Source organism: Coturnix japonica, chromosome 5 (genome assembly GCF_054131305.1).
Source record: "Coturnix japonica strain WE chromosome 5, WE-NBRP24, whole genome shotgun sequence".
Lineage (NCBI taxonomy): Eukaryota > Metazoa > Chordata > Aves > Galliformes > Phasianidae > Coturnix > Coturnix japonica.
The window spans coordinates 37,353,417-37,369,630 of record NC_140667.1 but is presented as its reverse complement, the minus strand read 5'-3'; the positions used below and the strand labels follow the sequence as shown (position 1 = coordinate 37,369,630).

At 40.2% G+C, this 16,214-nt stretch overlaps 1 protein-coding gene across 8 annotated transcripts in view; it reads right to left on the bottom strand.

The window, feature by feature from the left end:
- Positions 1 to 994: 994 nt before the first annotated feature.
- GPATCH2L (G-patch domain containing 2 like) overlaps positions 995 to 16,214 on the bottom strand; it is a 69,103-nt gene continuing 53,883 nt past the window's right edge. For all 8 annotated transcript variants that reach the window (XM_085549226.1, XM_085549228.1, XM_085549229.1 and 5 more), the window contains 2 exons: positions 13,211 to 13,302; positions 995 to 8,701 (listed from right to left, as the gene is read on the bottom strand). In XM_085549226.1, coding sequence (XP_085405352.1) covers positions 8,505 to 8,701; positions 13,211 to 13,302 — 289 coding nt within the window. In that variant the 3' untranslated portion in view covers positions 995 to 8,504. The remainder of the gene's footprint in view (positions 8,702 to 13,210; positions 13,303 to 16,214) is intronic.

Below are 16,214 nucleotides of genomic sequence, written 5' to 3'. Positions count from 1 at the left end.
GGAATAAGGCGTACAGCATGTCATCTTAAATGCTTCTGCAGCACAAAATATGTACTTTTGTTCAGAAAGAGCCTATTTAGCACAGACATGTAGGTGCAGTGTGTAAGCAAGGGATAACACGGCCCACGGTGCTTTATAGCAATTATGGGGATACAACTGCAGCTACCTGCCCCATCTCACATGTTTTTTGTGGAAACTCCAACGGGTCAACGGCATTTGTTTATATGAGAAATTGGGTATTCAGCTGCAAATAGAGCCTGTTAACCACATCTGACACAAGAATTCTAATACATGTTGGAGAAAGGTAGAGGGGTTTTTCTTGGTTCAAGGAAAAGTGCTAATTTCTCTCCAAGATGGTTGGACTCCATGATCTTCAAGGTCTTTACCAACCTGAGTGATTCTATGATTCTAAGAACACTGAGATTCAAAGGAGAAAACAGAACAAAACAGAGGACAGACAAAAGTCACTATGGTTCTTAATGCCTTTCTCCTCTTGATACAGTTCAGATAATTGACTCTGGCTCCTAAGGTGACCTTAGGGCAAAAACATGCAGAACTTCTGAGAAGTTACTTTCTACCCACCTGGGCACTGACAGGCAGCCTGTCGTTTATTAAATAACAGCTGGTTTTCTGCACTGTACAGTCATTGCTTTGGAGTTTAGGGAAGAGACTCAGAAAGTGACACTTGGAATGTCCATGCAAGACATTAGCCAACAATCATACTGGCCTACGGTAAAAGTATATGAAGATATACTTCAGGTAAAAGTATATGAAGAGCAACTGCTCAAGACCAAGTTTTCACCTACCTATTTCTCTTTCTTGAGTTGTAGTAGATTAGATACTTCATAGCAGATCTTCTGCCATACTACGCACTTGGGTTGCTCTTCCTTTTTCAATTCCTTTGAAGTCCAGGACCCAGGGAGAAAGCATATTTTTGGAAGCTAGAATATCCTGTAAAGAAGTCCCAACACAAAGGGAATACATACCAACAATCCCTAGTGTAAAAATAAACTTTATAGTTGTAAATATACATACATACACATGTATATCTGCATACAGACAGAAATAATAAAAAATGAAGAAATGAACTGTTATCCTAATTCATCCCTTTGTGTGTAACATTACAGAGTTAAATCAAATCAGCACGCAGTTTATTTTCAATCGGAATCCAGCTTCACTGAGCACCAAACACACACCTCTGGGGAGGGGAAGGCCAACAACTGGAGGAGATGCGGTCTTACCCATTTACTGCTAAAGGCAGAAAAAGAGTTATTGTTATGAATGCAAGTGACCAACAGCCTTGGAGATATACTTGCTTGTTGCCATCTCTATGATGCCTGAGAAGCAAGAAGTGTCTAAATGAAGGAGAAAAAGCAAAACCCATGCAGCTGTACAATGAGTGAATCAAAGATGTCCCACACTGACGGAGGCAGAAACCCAATAGGAAAGGGGAGAACCCCCAACTTTTGCAACAGCTTGACTACATTGTACTGTTCACGCAGAGGGGCTGACTGTACTATTGAGAGCAATGCTCTTCAAATATGATGCTGTTTTAAAGATGTCTTATACATTCCATGTGTTTTTGTCTTCCTAGGGGCAGCACCTCCAGAATATAATGTGCATAAGCTCTCCCTCTTGTTCTCATCCTCAGGTATCTCCCTGTTGTTCCCTCGCCTGGATCGAATGAAATGAATGTAGTGTAGCAGTTTGAAACTCTGTATTTCTTTTCATTAAAAAACAACCATCAAGTATCTGCCCTTACTGGAAAATTGCTTGACTTCTGTAGAGAACAAATCTTGCACTCTCAAATGTGAAATATCTCTTAGAGGTGAGAAATCCTCCCTAAGTACGTAGTTAGTCTACTTGTATCCATGTATTTTCATCAGGTGTAGATTCTCTGAGGTGCAAAAGTATGAAACAAGCATGACCTGAAAAACACCAGCAGTAGAATAAAGCCATCACTTTGATGGGACCCTACAGCCAGAGCCGCACTACTGAAGTTACCAGCAGCCCTTCAAATAACAAGTTTCTGCCCTGTGCCTGTAAAACTAAGAGCATGTGACAAAAGGAAAAAACAAACAAAAAGTCAGCTTAGAAAAAGAAAATGAGTTAAGAAATGCCCCAATTATCAAATGAAATGTTTATTACTAAGAAACCAACAAAGGCAGGTGGAACACTGAAGACGCTCTTAACTAACTATGAATCACAGAATCACAGAATTCACTATGAATATCTGACTGTGTTTTGATTATTACCCACAGCTGATCATGTTTGCTGAACTGGGGCATTTCCCATAAGAGATTCTATTCTTAAGAGCTCTATTCTACTTCCTCCCAACAAAAATCAGAATGTTTCACCAGAAACACTTCTCAGCTCTTACAGGTGCAGCTTGAAGGTGAGAGGGGAAAATCACCAGCTCTACAAACTGGAAAACAAATCAAACAACCAACAAACAACCTGCATATAAGATTAAGAACTTGAAGCAAGCGGCTTCCAAAGGATCTTGACCATTGTTTTAACAACGTTCCATCAGCTCAAGCTTCTGGCAACAGTTAATGTAGGAGGAGTTCTGCTTCATTCCTCACACAAGCATGCAAAGCTATCAATTTAGGGACAGAAATGCATGCAAGAGAAAATTCAAAGTCCACTGCTAATTTGATCTTTGAAGCTGCTGCTATCATGGTAAAATATAGTGATGTAAATCAGCCTTAAAAGGATGCTACTTTTGGCAAAATGAATATATATCCATTAAAATATCAATTGAGACTGACCCACTCGTTTAAATGAAATCTTTTCTGGGACTTGGCAAATCCAAAGCGGTGACTTGGAAGTGAAAGGATACTTAAGAAACTCTGGAATCATTTCAAGCTCCAAACAGGAAGCGTCACGATTGCCCAGACATGATATCATGGCTAACTAGGAAACAAACAAAAATTACTGAGCAAAGAATGGACGTGATGAGTTACCTCAAATCCTTCAGCCGAGCTTGCAATTCGAAGGAAAAAAGCGTCATCAATTCCTACAGACTCTCAGGTTGCAGTCTATATTTAAGGTATTTAAGGGAACAGACGAAGAAGCATAAAGATTATGAACAATTACCATTCTGTAAATCTACTTGGATGTCACTGAACCTTTTCCCCCACTCTCAGCTCACTTTGTATCAGATACAACAAATCTTTCATATATTGATTTTATTTCCAGTTTCTATAATTGCAACACAGATTCTGCAAGGCCCTTTTTTCAGATAATATATGTTTAAGACAAAAGAATACAAACAAGAAGCCTGTTTACATTACCCCCAAAACAGACTCCTAAGAACCCAGAATCCAATACTTACTATGCAGTTAAATCTTACGACCACATAAAGCAGTTGTGACATATACTATGTGGCTCTCTAGAGTACAGCTGTTTGTGAACTACCTCCGAGTAAGCTGCCTGGGACAGAAGGGAAACAAAACTGACGGTGCTTTGGCTAACTGTCTGGTGTTGCCAGATTTGAAAGATAATTCAAAGGCTTCACCCAGCTGCATGAATATGACTTCTATTGCAGTTATGGCACTGTTTGGGCAGCAAGGACTATATTTGGCTATACAAATATATGAAGCATGAATAGCAAGAGAGAAGATTTCCTGCTTCTGTAGAGAATACACTAAACTCAGTGCAGATGAATGTGGAATACTGGCGACGTTCATGTTCACGGGGGAAAGAAACCAAAAGGCTGAATGACAAAGTTTTATACTGTGAAGCTTATGAAAAGTGACTGACAATAGGTTAACAGATTACAAGCACTTGTTGACTGCCAACAGATAGTTGTACACAACAAAGAAGCTAGTTGTAAAGGAAGAACAGGACTTTTCAATCTTGCTGAAAAAAGCATAGCAAGAAAGAGTGTCAGGTTGCTGGTACTTTGGGAGAAGCACTATTCCAAGAAAAGATGCAATTTCTTAATAAGAAAAAATGGCTACCAAGGAAAATGAGCTAATCTTTGAAGTTTCTCAAGTCAGATTACATGTCCTCCTAGAAATGTAATTAAACCCAGTTGCAGAAGTACTACTGCTAAAAGGTTCGCAAAACGTTTTCTTCAGTCTTGAAGAAAGTTTCTATCTTTCTGAGACCAGACACTGGGGCTAACAGAAGGTAAAGGGAGGAATCACAACTCATTTGCTCTTAAGTAACTTCTAGGCATACAAGCTTGGGCAAGGTGAGAAACAGAATACCAAGCAGGGCAGACCTTTGACCTGACCTAGTGCTTCTTCTCTTTCGCTCTTCACCCCATTTTCTTCAGATCACAATTAAAACAGAACAGCTCTGCAAATCCCTGATCATCCTCAGAGCACTGGCAGCTCTGATTTAAGACAGTGAATACACTGGGTCGCACACGCAGGTGTCATCAATACTTTTTTGTGATTATTATTTGCAGGTATGTATGTTTTGCATCTTTCTTCGATATTACTGAATGTATCAGCCCATCTTCCAATTTTACCAGTTCTGTGAGGTGGTACAAGCAGCCTCTTTTCCAGTTATGCCAGCTGACACATTATTCTCAACACACTGGAATCAGACGAACAGCCACATTTGCACTTGAGATGGAATTTTACCCCCATCAAAGCTGGGAAGTGCATTTTGTCTCCACAAGTTGGTATACCTGACTGCAGGCTGCACATGCATGGGTACCCAGGCTTTAGTGACAGTTCAGTCTCATATGCTGGTGACACAGTTCACTTCCTTGAAGAACAAAATGCTTCGGTGTAGTTAAGACACTGTTCTTTCTCTATGCTGAATTCTGTTCTTGCGCTGGGTAAAAATTAATGGCCTCTGATAATTTTGCCTTCTTTATAGCAAGTAGTCCCTTATGTTTTTTGCCCTAAGCAGCATCATCATATTTTTCCTGAATTTTATAGTACAAAACCAGAATGCCTCAATGCAAACACAAACAGGATTAGAATGCAGGAGACAAAGATACAACAATACAGTATCACAGTGAGAACAGAAGTTTGTTCTCCCTTGATAGTCTCCTGTAAAGGGCTATTAAAGCACATTTTCTGAACAAATGACACGTAGCAGGCTTTACTTTTGCTTTACTGAAATGTTCTCTGGCTAAGAAACTGATCCTGAAGACATCAAAGCAAAGTCCTTGTCTGCTTGACATAATTCCTTCTCAGTTTACAGGCATATACATCGTAGCATCTTCTTTCTTCAGTGCAGAGGGCAATTACAATAAAGAAGATTCTCAGTGACTGTTTTTCACCTATTTCCTTCTCAATCTCTGCCCACCGAGCAGCTGTCTGCAACATCCACCAAGTAACAGAGTGAGCTTCTACAGTCTGAAGGGCAGCACTAAGCATCTCAATATCATTACTCAGGAATGCTGGCAAGACACACCTCTGCGTAGTATAGTCATGAAGCTAATCTATCATTCAGTAGCACTAGTCCCAGCCTCTTATGAGCTTTCTCTCCAACTACTGTTTCCCTGCCTCCCTCACTCTTTACTATACCTTACCTTAAAATGGGGGGGTACCTTCCAGAGGGACCTTGACAGATTGAATGAGTAAGCAGACAAAAACTTCCTAAATCTCACCTAAAGGCAGGTAGAGGTTCTTGCATCTGGGACAAACTAGCCTTGTGTAAGACACTGGCTGAAAATCAACTGGAGAGGAAGCCAGATCTGGAAATAACTGGGGAGTCCTGGTGGACAAGAAGTGGAATACAAGTGAGTACTGCACAACAACAACACACCTACTTCATTCATCTAAGAATGCTGCAAATATTGAAATCTGAATCAAGCTACTGAAGTATGACGATGAATTTAGATAAACACCCTGGAGTAATAAGATGGAACATGACATGTGATTCATTTAGGTTGTCTGCCAGTCAGGAGAATCAAATTTGATCAAGAGCCTGATCGACCTACAAATAGAGTCTAACACAGAAATACTAAAGAGAGGGCAGCTGCAAGAATTTGAGTCTCCCTTCAAACTTTCAGGAAGTTGCAGTGGCAGGAAACACTATTTATCAAGACAAGGCCTGCTAGAGTTGCTCTTCTGTAGTGCCAAAGGTACATTCAACCTTTAAAGGCAAGTAAGACCTCCTAGGGAGCTTACAGTCTAACTAAGGGCTTAATCAGATGAACAGCGTTACTGACCTCAATAGGAAAATCTGAAGATAATTTATCTCGCAGTGCCCCCAGAGAAAAATCATGTCAAGTCTGGTGTCTCTCCCAAGAGTGAGAGAAAGGCCGTTAATTCCCTAAAACCCCCTAACAACTCTCATAAAATTTTTAAAATTGTCCTTAGATTACAGGAAAAACAGAACTACTCCAAACAATCCTTGGAATAGATCATACAACATCAGAATAGTTGTAAAGAGGGGGAGAACAAAAGACCACCATTGAAAATTTCAACTAAATTGAAACAGGAGTGCGTCTGTTGAATAGACTCAAATCAAGTGAAGTTTTGGAAGATCCTTCTTGAGATAAAAGCCTCTCTCAATTGCACAAATGCTCTTTTAGGGACCACTCCTTGTCATTAAGCTGCCTGCAGGTTAGGTAACAAGGTTCCCAAAACTAAAATTCATCTGAAGAAGGTGAAAATTCATCACAAGAAAGTGACGACCACCTTTGCCTTGAATGTGCTTACGAGTCCTACATAGACAAGAGCTTCAGTTCCAGACTTTAGGCCCTCACAGTGCTGAGACCTCTTCCACTGACTCCCAAGCACCACTGAACCAAGTGCTTAAAATACACAGTACAACAATCCAATAACTACTTCAAAACAGGAATACTCCTTTCTCCACAAAACCCCCACAGCCCGTCTCATAATCTGAACTGACCCCTGCACTTCTTTAGCAAGATAAAAGGGCTTTTCTTGATCTAAATAGTTCTAAAATGTACCGCTAACAATAACAAAAATATTTTGAGAGGGATTTGCATGGACAGATCTGACAGTTTGCTTGGGCTGCGAAATGTAAATCCAATCTGGATCCCTCCCCAAGAATAAGCAGGTATTAGGGGATCAGAGATAGGCAGCATGTCTGTAACATAAATGTATTTGACAATCTGCATTTAGACGGAGCCATTCCATATTTGTTTTGTATACGTTATGGCCATTTAACATTTTAATACATAATTAAATATAAAATACCACCATATAGCCTTGCTATCAAATATGTCCCTCAGTTACTGATTTCTGAAACAGAGGTAAACACTGCAAAACAATTAAAACCACTGCAAAAAGAGTAAAAACAGTTCTAAGTGCACTTCCATATTCATTATGAATTTTAAAAGCTTTAACAGTCCTGTCTGAAAGCTCCACCCAGTGAGGAAAGTAAAAACAATGGTATGCATACAAATACATTCTGTTGTTAAAGGACTTAAGAACCCGTGAGGTCACCGGTCCCTTGACACATGCTATGCAGGTATATATGCTAAAAATGAACTCCAAAATATGCTGCAAATAGCATAATTAGAGAAAAGTGTAATATGACCAAGAGTACAAGGAAAGTAGGGAGAAATCACTACCCACGTGTACTGCAACATAGAAGGTAACAGGACGACGTGGAAGCATTACATAGAGAACAGAATTTCTTCCGAGTATGCTTCAGAATAAAGTACAATCATCAGCAGGTGGAGACACCCCGAGCAGACAAAGCAGACAATACTTTTTGAAGGGAGCGAGAAACCTTAAATGTTTCTTCATTCAGCTGTTAACCTCAGTGGAAATGTGCTGGAAAATGCTGACAATCAGTTTTGAAGTTAAACACTGAGAGACAGAAGTTTGGTATATCCTCTAACATACTTCAAGCTTGTCAGAGGTCCAAGTTCCTTTCCGTGCCATCAGTTTGCACGTTTATGTCCAACTGGTTCTTCCAAATCCTTGGAAGATTTAGAAAAGAACATGCAATACACAAGCAAGACGGAAGACATTTAGAACAAGAGAGAAAAAAAGGTCTAAGGGACCATGCTGCTAGTGGGCCAATGGCAATCTCTGAATTGGCATGCACTGTACTTGTTTCATTAGAAGGAATATGGCTCAAGTTCATACACACGGCCTGAAAGCATTCTGCAAACACGGAATTCTGCTTACATATATCAATTTGGTATCATTCTAATTACCCAGCCAAGAAATCCTCCTGGCCTAGAAGAAAGCAGGGTGTGACTTTTGCCTCCTTGAGCAGCAGCGGGAACTTTCAGCCAGAAAATGCTAAATGCAGCAAACAAGCACAAAGTGAACAAAGATCTAAGATCTGAAACCCAAAAGATTCTGTACACAATCCAGCATGTATGAGTTGGCATCAGGTAAGGAGATGAACGCATAATAAATACAGCAATAGCAAGAACATTTTAAACAGTCACTGCAGTCCCAACGCTTGTTACCTGTTTTTAAACACAGATTCTGTCTGGATAATGGCGCACATCATGCGCCAATACTGAGGAATCTCCATCGCCAAACAAGATGTTTGGTGGAGACATACACCAGAGTCAAACACGTCCAAAATCCAGCAAGCTTTTACAGTTGCAGTGCTTCCTTTTGGCTGTATCCAGGGCTCTTCTCCGGTGGCATTTTAAAAAAGTTAGTGGAGCCAGCAATTGTGGCTTTCTCAGCTGCTGGTATTTTCCCTGTCCACTCAAGGTGCTGGGATCTCGGGGACGGCGGTGTTGCTGGTAGGTCTGACTCTGCAGCATCCACATGCACAGATAAAGTTGCTGGAATATAAAATTGCAGAAAAGGGGAACAGAGGAAGGGAACAGGAAATTAAAAAATGTTAGAACAAGCGACTTCATGGTAAACTCCTCATATACTTCAATACTTATAGATATGAGGGTTTTATTTATTGAGTTCCTGCCAGTTCTGCTCCCTCCAGGTTCTTTCAACATGAATGCTTGATGGCATTAGCATCGTTGCCCTGATGATTTCCACATTCCGAACTTTAAGTTCCATTTGTCAAAGTTCCTACTGAAAAATCAAGAATTTCAAAGTCTCTGTAATATCGGCCATTTCCAGATTGCAAAGCTCAGTTAAAGAAGAAAACAGAGCTCACTGGTGCTGACAATACCATGAACCTCCACGTATATTCAATACGGTAAATCAGTCTATTAGAGCAAGAAGTTGCCTGCTATACTAGGTTAGAATCCATTCTTGTTTTCTCAACACGACCACTGGTTCAAAATGGAATAAGATATAATTAGCAGGGAAGATCTGCAGATCCACAGTTCAACTGAACAGTAACCCAAATTTCTCAAATGATTTTAAGAAACCTGGAGATATGACAGTTTACTGCCATTCTCAGTATTCTGAATCGCAAGCAGAACAGAGGAAGATAAAAACAAGAAATTGTCAGAAGAGTCTTTTGGGCAACCACGGGTTTTTTTGAACAAGTAACTGCTTCAGTACCCAGTATGTCACTTTTGCCTTGTATTCTCCCAACAGATAATAACTGTTTGTGTACTTTCTGTACAAGTTGACTCTGCTCTGTAATGGAAGAATGATAGAAAGGCCATAGCAAGCCTCAACTAGAAGACTTTGAAATTTACGTAAAAAGTTAGTATTGATGGCTGAGGCTTGTAGTTAATGCACTCAGTAGACCTGGAATCCAACATCCTTGGCCATCTAAAACAGTGAGTCATGCATCTACAACAACACAGCTGATAACACTGCATGGCACGTTTTACTTTGAGCCTATTGATCCTCATCTGGAGGCCAGAGGAAATATGCAGAAAAAAACATAGCAAAATAAGTTAAAAACCCTTAAACTATTAATTAACCACCAACACTACACAACGGACCCTCACTAGCACATTTGTGGTCTAATCTAACAAAGGGAAGACAGACACAACAACCTTCCTGAGATCCCTTTCAGACTAGAGAATAATTACAATGACAATAAGGAAATACACACTACTTCTCAGACCACTATGCCACTGAGGAAATCACACCAAAAACCTATCACAGTGGAGTCTAGCACAACACAAGGACACCATCAGTGAATTCTGATGGCCCTAGTCGTAGATCACTGAAAGTCTGAAGGACCTTTATCACCACAGAGTTTCCTTCTATCTAGGCACTGGCTTTTGGTCCCTGAATTGGACAAGCTTTTGATCTAAACTAGTATAGCCAATGTTTCTCCAGATTTCCTTATCCTTTAGCCAAATTACCCCAGTTAGACTTTTGATTTTACCTTGTTAAAGCCTTATGCATTAGGAGTCACACACAGATGTACCATGCAGCACAGAAAGCACTAACTTTCACCTTCAGTCTCTCTCAACACTCACACAAGCGTATCAACTCATTTTTTATATTAATTGTTGTTTCCTGAAAAGCAAATGAATTTTCTGCCCATTTTTGCCTTTGTCTCACCACACAGGTCTTCTCCTAAAATGTTATTTTTCAGCAAGTCAGTTGTGATATTCAGGCTAGTTAACCTCAAACTGTGGCAAATAATGGAATTTTAATGCTACAATGATAAAGATTGTGGCATTTCTGCTATGGTAGTTTATGTTCTTTGACATTCATACAGAAGTCTCTAACAAAACATAACTACAAACCCTTAAGTACAGTCAGAAAAGCATGTGAGAAGACAACAGAATAAACTTAGTTTGCTTGGGTCTCAAGTAAACATATCACCATCTCCTTTCTCTCATTCCTGCAACTAGAAAGAAGCCGGCATCCACATCCCATATTCCTTTTATTAGCATCTTCTGATTTCAGCCAAATTCAACTCAAAACTTTCAGTGGATGACGGTGGCGGGGGAGGTGACAGGGGAAGATTTGTAGCTGCATGTTTAAGAAAGAAGCTAAATTCATCACAATGACAGGGGAGAGTGTTGGCAGAGATTTGAGCTATTTATTCTTTTAGGAAAATCCTATAAAGAATGACACGAGGAAGCCTCTATCTGCAGTCTTGTTCATCACACTGGTGAGGAGTCCGATAACAGATGTATGCAGTAGCGTGATTTAGTGCCGGGAGCTGGCCCCTGATGTGTATTAATACAGCGGCAAAGCGGAACGAGCCCCTCTTCATCACTCATCTCTATAAAAGAGGTGGAATCTGAGATGGCCCGATGTTCGGCAGAGCAAGCCCATTTGTTCTGCTGACTGATGGAGCCAGCTCAGGCTGTGTCCTTCACCTCCATGGGGCACTCAGGTTGCAAAAAAGGAGATCACTGAAGCAGGACCTGGTCAACAAGTGAGACGAGCACAGTTGGACTCTGCTAAGAAGCTATTTAAAAGTGAAGAAATCCAACATTGTATTTCTGCAGTGGCAGGCATGGGCCTGCATTTTGATTCACCCGTGTTCCATCTTTTGCAAAAGGAATAAGACACTACAAACAGAAAGAGCCTCTGCAGGGAGAAAACGAGGCTGCCATGACTCCTCAGGGACAGGGAAATTCAGCATATGACATCTATGCTGTGATGCGTAGGTATACGCAAGGCAAAAAAAAACTGCATCTGTCCCACCAACATCCAGCAAGCATAAGATGCTTCAGTTAATTCTGCATTACTGCAGAGTAATTCTGTGTTATTTCTTTGGGCATTAATAATAAATTAGTAATAAAATAATAAATTAGTAATAAAAGTCAGAGCATGGAAATAATATCAAGTTTCAGACATTTCCAAGTTATGTGCCCAGGTTGTGCTCCATCTGCAACTGAGAGACTGCTGTATAAAGTCAGTAAGGATGCAGCTTCAGTTATCCAACCACAGAAGCTTCCTTCTGCAAGTACTGTAGAAAAGCCTGTCCATCTGTTAACGTTGCTGGAGATGTTTCTAATCAGGTTTGAAGGCAGAGATCTTTGCCATTTCTGACCATAAAAGATCTTGCAGCAGTTTTCTCTCCAAGATCAACACAAGCATCTTGTCCAGATTCCACAGCTACACTCTCCTTCCTTAAGTTCTAACACTTCATTTTATCCCACTCCTCCCTGAAAGACTATCAGACCTCTGTGCTATTTTCCACTGCTGAGTTCCAGTCCAGATGGAGATTCAGTTCCATGAAAAATGTTTGTCTAATCAAATACAACTTACATAATATTTTGAAAGATACAGGCATAGAAATAGAAGCTCTCCTATAGAATGTAAGCAGCAACGCAGCACAGAAATTACACTCTGAACTAAAAAGTAGACAGACAAGTAAAAGAGTCTAATCATAATGAGACATCAGCATGCCAAGAAAACCAAGTATACTATGAACTAAAGGTCTGTGGCTACCAATATACAACTTTACAAATCCTTTCACTGTAGAAGTCTGAATACCACGGGATACTCAGAAGCTAGAAAAGGACATCCTAAATAAACAGTCAATAACAAGTAACGCTTTCATTGAGCAACAGATTATTAATTTACATGTTCTTGTACCTTCTGTTTTAACACAGAACCTTTCAGACATTCTCCAATCCAGATCTCTGACCTGGAAAGATGGCACAACTTTCCTCCTTATTCCATTATTCTATTTTCTATCCACCTGACCTACAAAGAAACCCACCATACCTCATTCCTCCAATTAATCACTAGTTTCTTTGGTCTTTATGATTTTCACATCACCATTTTCCAGTCCGCTCAACCAGCTCTTTGTTACTGGATTGTACAGTGTCTGAATGAGCTAGCTGGGAGGACACTGGCCATTTAGTAGCAGGAGAAATGTTACAAGTGATAAAGAATTCTCCTAAAACCCTCTGTGTTCTGCAGATGAATAAACCATTTTTAACCACTACAACCTCAGACTAAAAAATGTGAGTGTTTTAAGCTGCAGCAGTAGGACAACTCCAAGAGAATACAGCTCTTCTCACTGAGTGACCACACAAAAATTGCCTGACTTCTCCTCCTCCTGCAAAGTGCCTTGAGGCACGCTGAAAAAGGGCACCAAAGCCACCAGCTGATATCAACCCAAAACCAGAGGAACACGCTCCTGCATACTGATCTGCTGCACAAAATAGGAATTGTAGAAAGAACACTTTTTGACAAAACAGGTTATTAGCTACCACACAGCGAAGCACTGAGCTCTGATAGCTTACCACAACTGCATTATCAGATCTGTTTATTGGGAAGCTTTTCACACTATGCAAAAAACACACGACGTTTTCTAACTAGCTGCCTTTCTCTCCCATTTTTTTAGTTTCAAACTGAGGTAATGCTGTTTTCCACTACTCTGACTCTGGCACTCTGCCCAAGAGGGACACGACTTTAGAAATGCTGACACACACATAAATCCAGGCTACCTGGCGTTGGGCTGGACATGGAGGCTGCAGCTGGCTTTCGTTTCCTCTTGATGTCCCTTGAGCACGGTGGTCCCAGGTGTACATTTGCTTGCCTACAGAGAAATTAAAACAGCAAATTAAACTCCATTCCAGTGTCACCTTCCCACAAGATTCTGTCCGATCATCTCCAGCCCTTCTCTGCATCGGTCTCTTAACCAGCAACCAAAGTGAATCACAAGGCTCTCAGGGAAGTTTCCCCTCACACATTTTGTTACCGTACCATTACGCTTCTATGAGGAGTGTGAGGTGCTTACACTGCATAAAGACTGGAACCACACATATTTTGACAAATTATTGATGATATCCTTCCGTGTCTTTAAAACTTGCAATTTTTATTCCTTTGTTCCAGAATGTTTATCCAAGTGCTGAAAACTTTCTCAAGTTGTTTTTTTACAAGATAACAAGAGGCAAAGATCATAGCTTCATATTTCCATGCCAAATTCTACTTCAAAAAGGTATATTTGTAATATATACAATTTAGGAAGCTGAATTCATGCAACTATGAAGTTTGCTGATGCAGTTACACAGAACACTGTACAGAGAGCACACACAAAAAAATCCACATACAAGTCAAACTTAATTGTTTGAATGCTGCTGGGTCTACATACCTACCTGTAACAAGTACACAGTCACAAAATAAGAAAGAAAACAAGAACATAGCTATCATTCCAGACTCTCAACTAAAATTCCCAAGTTCTACATGATTTGTCGTCTTAGTTGGACATTAAGGCACAGCTTAGAATTTTTTTTGCTTGTGATAAGTTTCACTGAGGGCCAATTTTTCACATCCATCATTTCTGGGAGCTCTTAACAATACAGTGAAACAGAAACCTCCTTGCAGCATGAACTAAAGGCTCTAAAAAACACCAGCACACCTGGAGACTGCACGTGAAAATCCCACGCTTCTACACATAAAAGAATAACTTGTAAGTTACCCCATGTAAGCTAAAAATTGCTTTTGCAAATAACTGTAATGGTGGCCATACGGTATTTTAGCACACTCTTACAATGCATTCTCAACCATTTAAGCACACATAAATAACGAAAAGATGGACTAATCCAAGTGGAACTTCAGGTTTCTCATTCAGCATCAATATTATAAAATAATACTACCAACCAGATGACTATGTAGTTATATATGATAATCCAAATCTTATTACATAATAATAAAAAGGTTAACTTATTCTTATGAGCTTACCCCAACATTAGGCAGCTGATCCTTTCTGAAGAACCACTACATACTACAGAAGAAGTACGCACAATCAATTCCAGGGGACTTTATGCAATCCACTTTACAAATGTTACAGCTGGATTTAGAATAAGGGCTCCTGGTTCTCAGATCCACGCTCAAACCACACCTACCCTTACCTCACAATTGCAAAAGAGAATGAGAAAAGAAGAAAAGGGAGAGAATCTCATAATTCTTTATTGTACTGAAAATAAAGGCACATTGTACTCCAGCTGGAGACACAAGGACACTGAATCTAGCAGCCCTACCTCTAACATACAAAGGCTCAGAGGTTATAAATAGTCTCCATCACACGTATTTCATTCAGGTTTATCCCTTATTGATCACCAACGCTCTAGTTAGTAAATCAGTAACCTATTGATTACTCACTGGCTCTGACTGCCCTGGTGGTAAAAGTGTCAGTTTCAAGTGGTTGGTGCACTTTGCAGGCACTGTAAATCCACGTACAGGGAATCTCCAGACTGTAGGTACTTTGGGAGAGGGAGAAATGAAACAATGCACAAAGAAATGATACACTTCATTAAAACACGGGCAGGAAGGGCATCCATGTTACAATTCACGAAATGAGCATTTTCTGGTAGATACCATACTACTGGTGTTACACTGTTAAGAGAAGAAATTGGTGAATCCCAGTTGTCCTCATTTCAGCTGGGGTATATATTACCTTCTTGCTAGTAGCTGGTATGGAACTGTGCTCTGGATTTAGGATGAGAAAGATGTTGATAACATCTGATGTTTTGGTTTAGTCCTTACTAACTCAAGTCGTTTTCAGCTCCTTGCGTTACCCTGACAACGATGGGCTAGTGGTGCACAAGGAGCTGGGAGGGGACACAGCCAGGACAGCTGACCCACACTGGCCAAAGGGATATGCCATACCATATGGTATGGTAATGGGTATGCACAGCACACCATGTCACAGCAGACAGATGTTAACTATAAAGAGTGAAAAATCTGTGTCACGATGCAACCATGAATTAGTTCTTCTGCAAAATGTAGATTTAAACAACAACTCTGAACAGGTTAAATGCAACTCAGAGATAGAACTGAACGGGGCCAAGAGGAAAGGATGGCAGAAAATACACACTGTAGCACTGTCACAAGCCTCCTTGTAAAGAAGTCAGAGGCACTGAGCATTGTGGAATGACAGATTTGAGGCTAAACTGGGAAGACACAATGGTATTTAATCTGGTTTTACTGGCTTTCTATTTCTTCTGCTAGGGTTCTATATTTTGTTGAACGCTGCACAAACAGTAACAAGGAAAAAACTGTCTAATTGGACAACAGCTGGTGGATCATAAGAAAAAAAAAATTGCAGAGCTAAATCCCCATTAAATCTGGTAGTCAACTGGGCACTAACATGGAAATCAACCTCAGTCTAGAGAGGACTGAAATTCTGCCTCAAGAAGAGAAAAAACTGAACACACATGGAGAGAGAAAGCAGGCTCCAAAATGAAACTTCCCTGGTAGCTGCAATACATCCAGCTCACACCTCATCTTCTTATTGACAGGAATTAGCGAATGAGAAATTACACATGTAGAAAAAAATGGTTTTATATTAAAAAAAAAAAATGTATAGTTTCTTTCTGGACATGTCTATATGTACATAAAATACACCTCAATCTCAAAACAGAAGTCTCTGAAAACATCCTGCAAAAACAACTGCAACAGTCTGTGTCCTTCTTGGAAACAGGTGGTATATCACACACATTTCTTGCT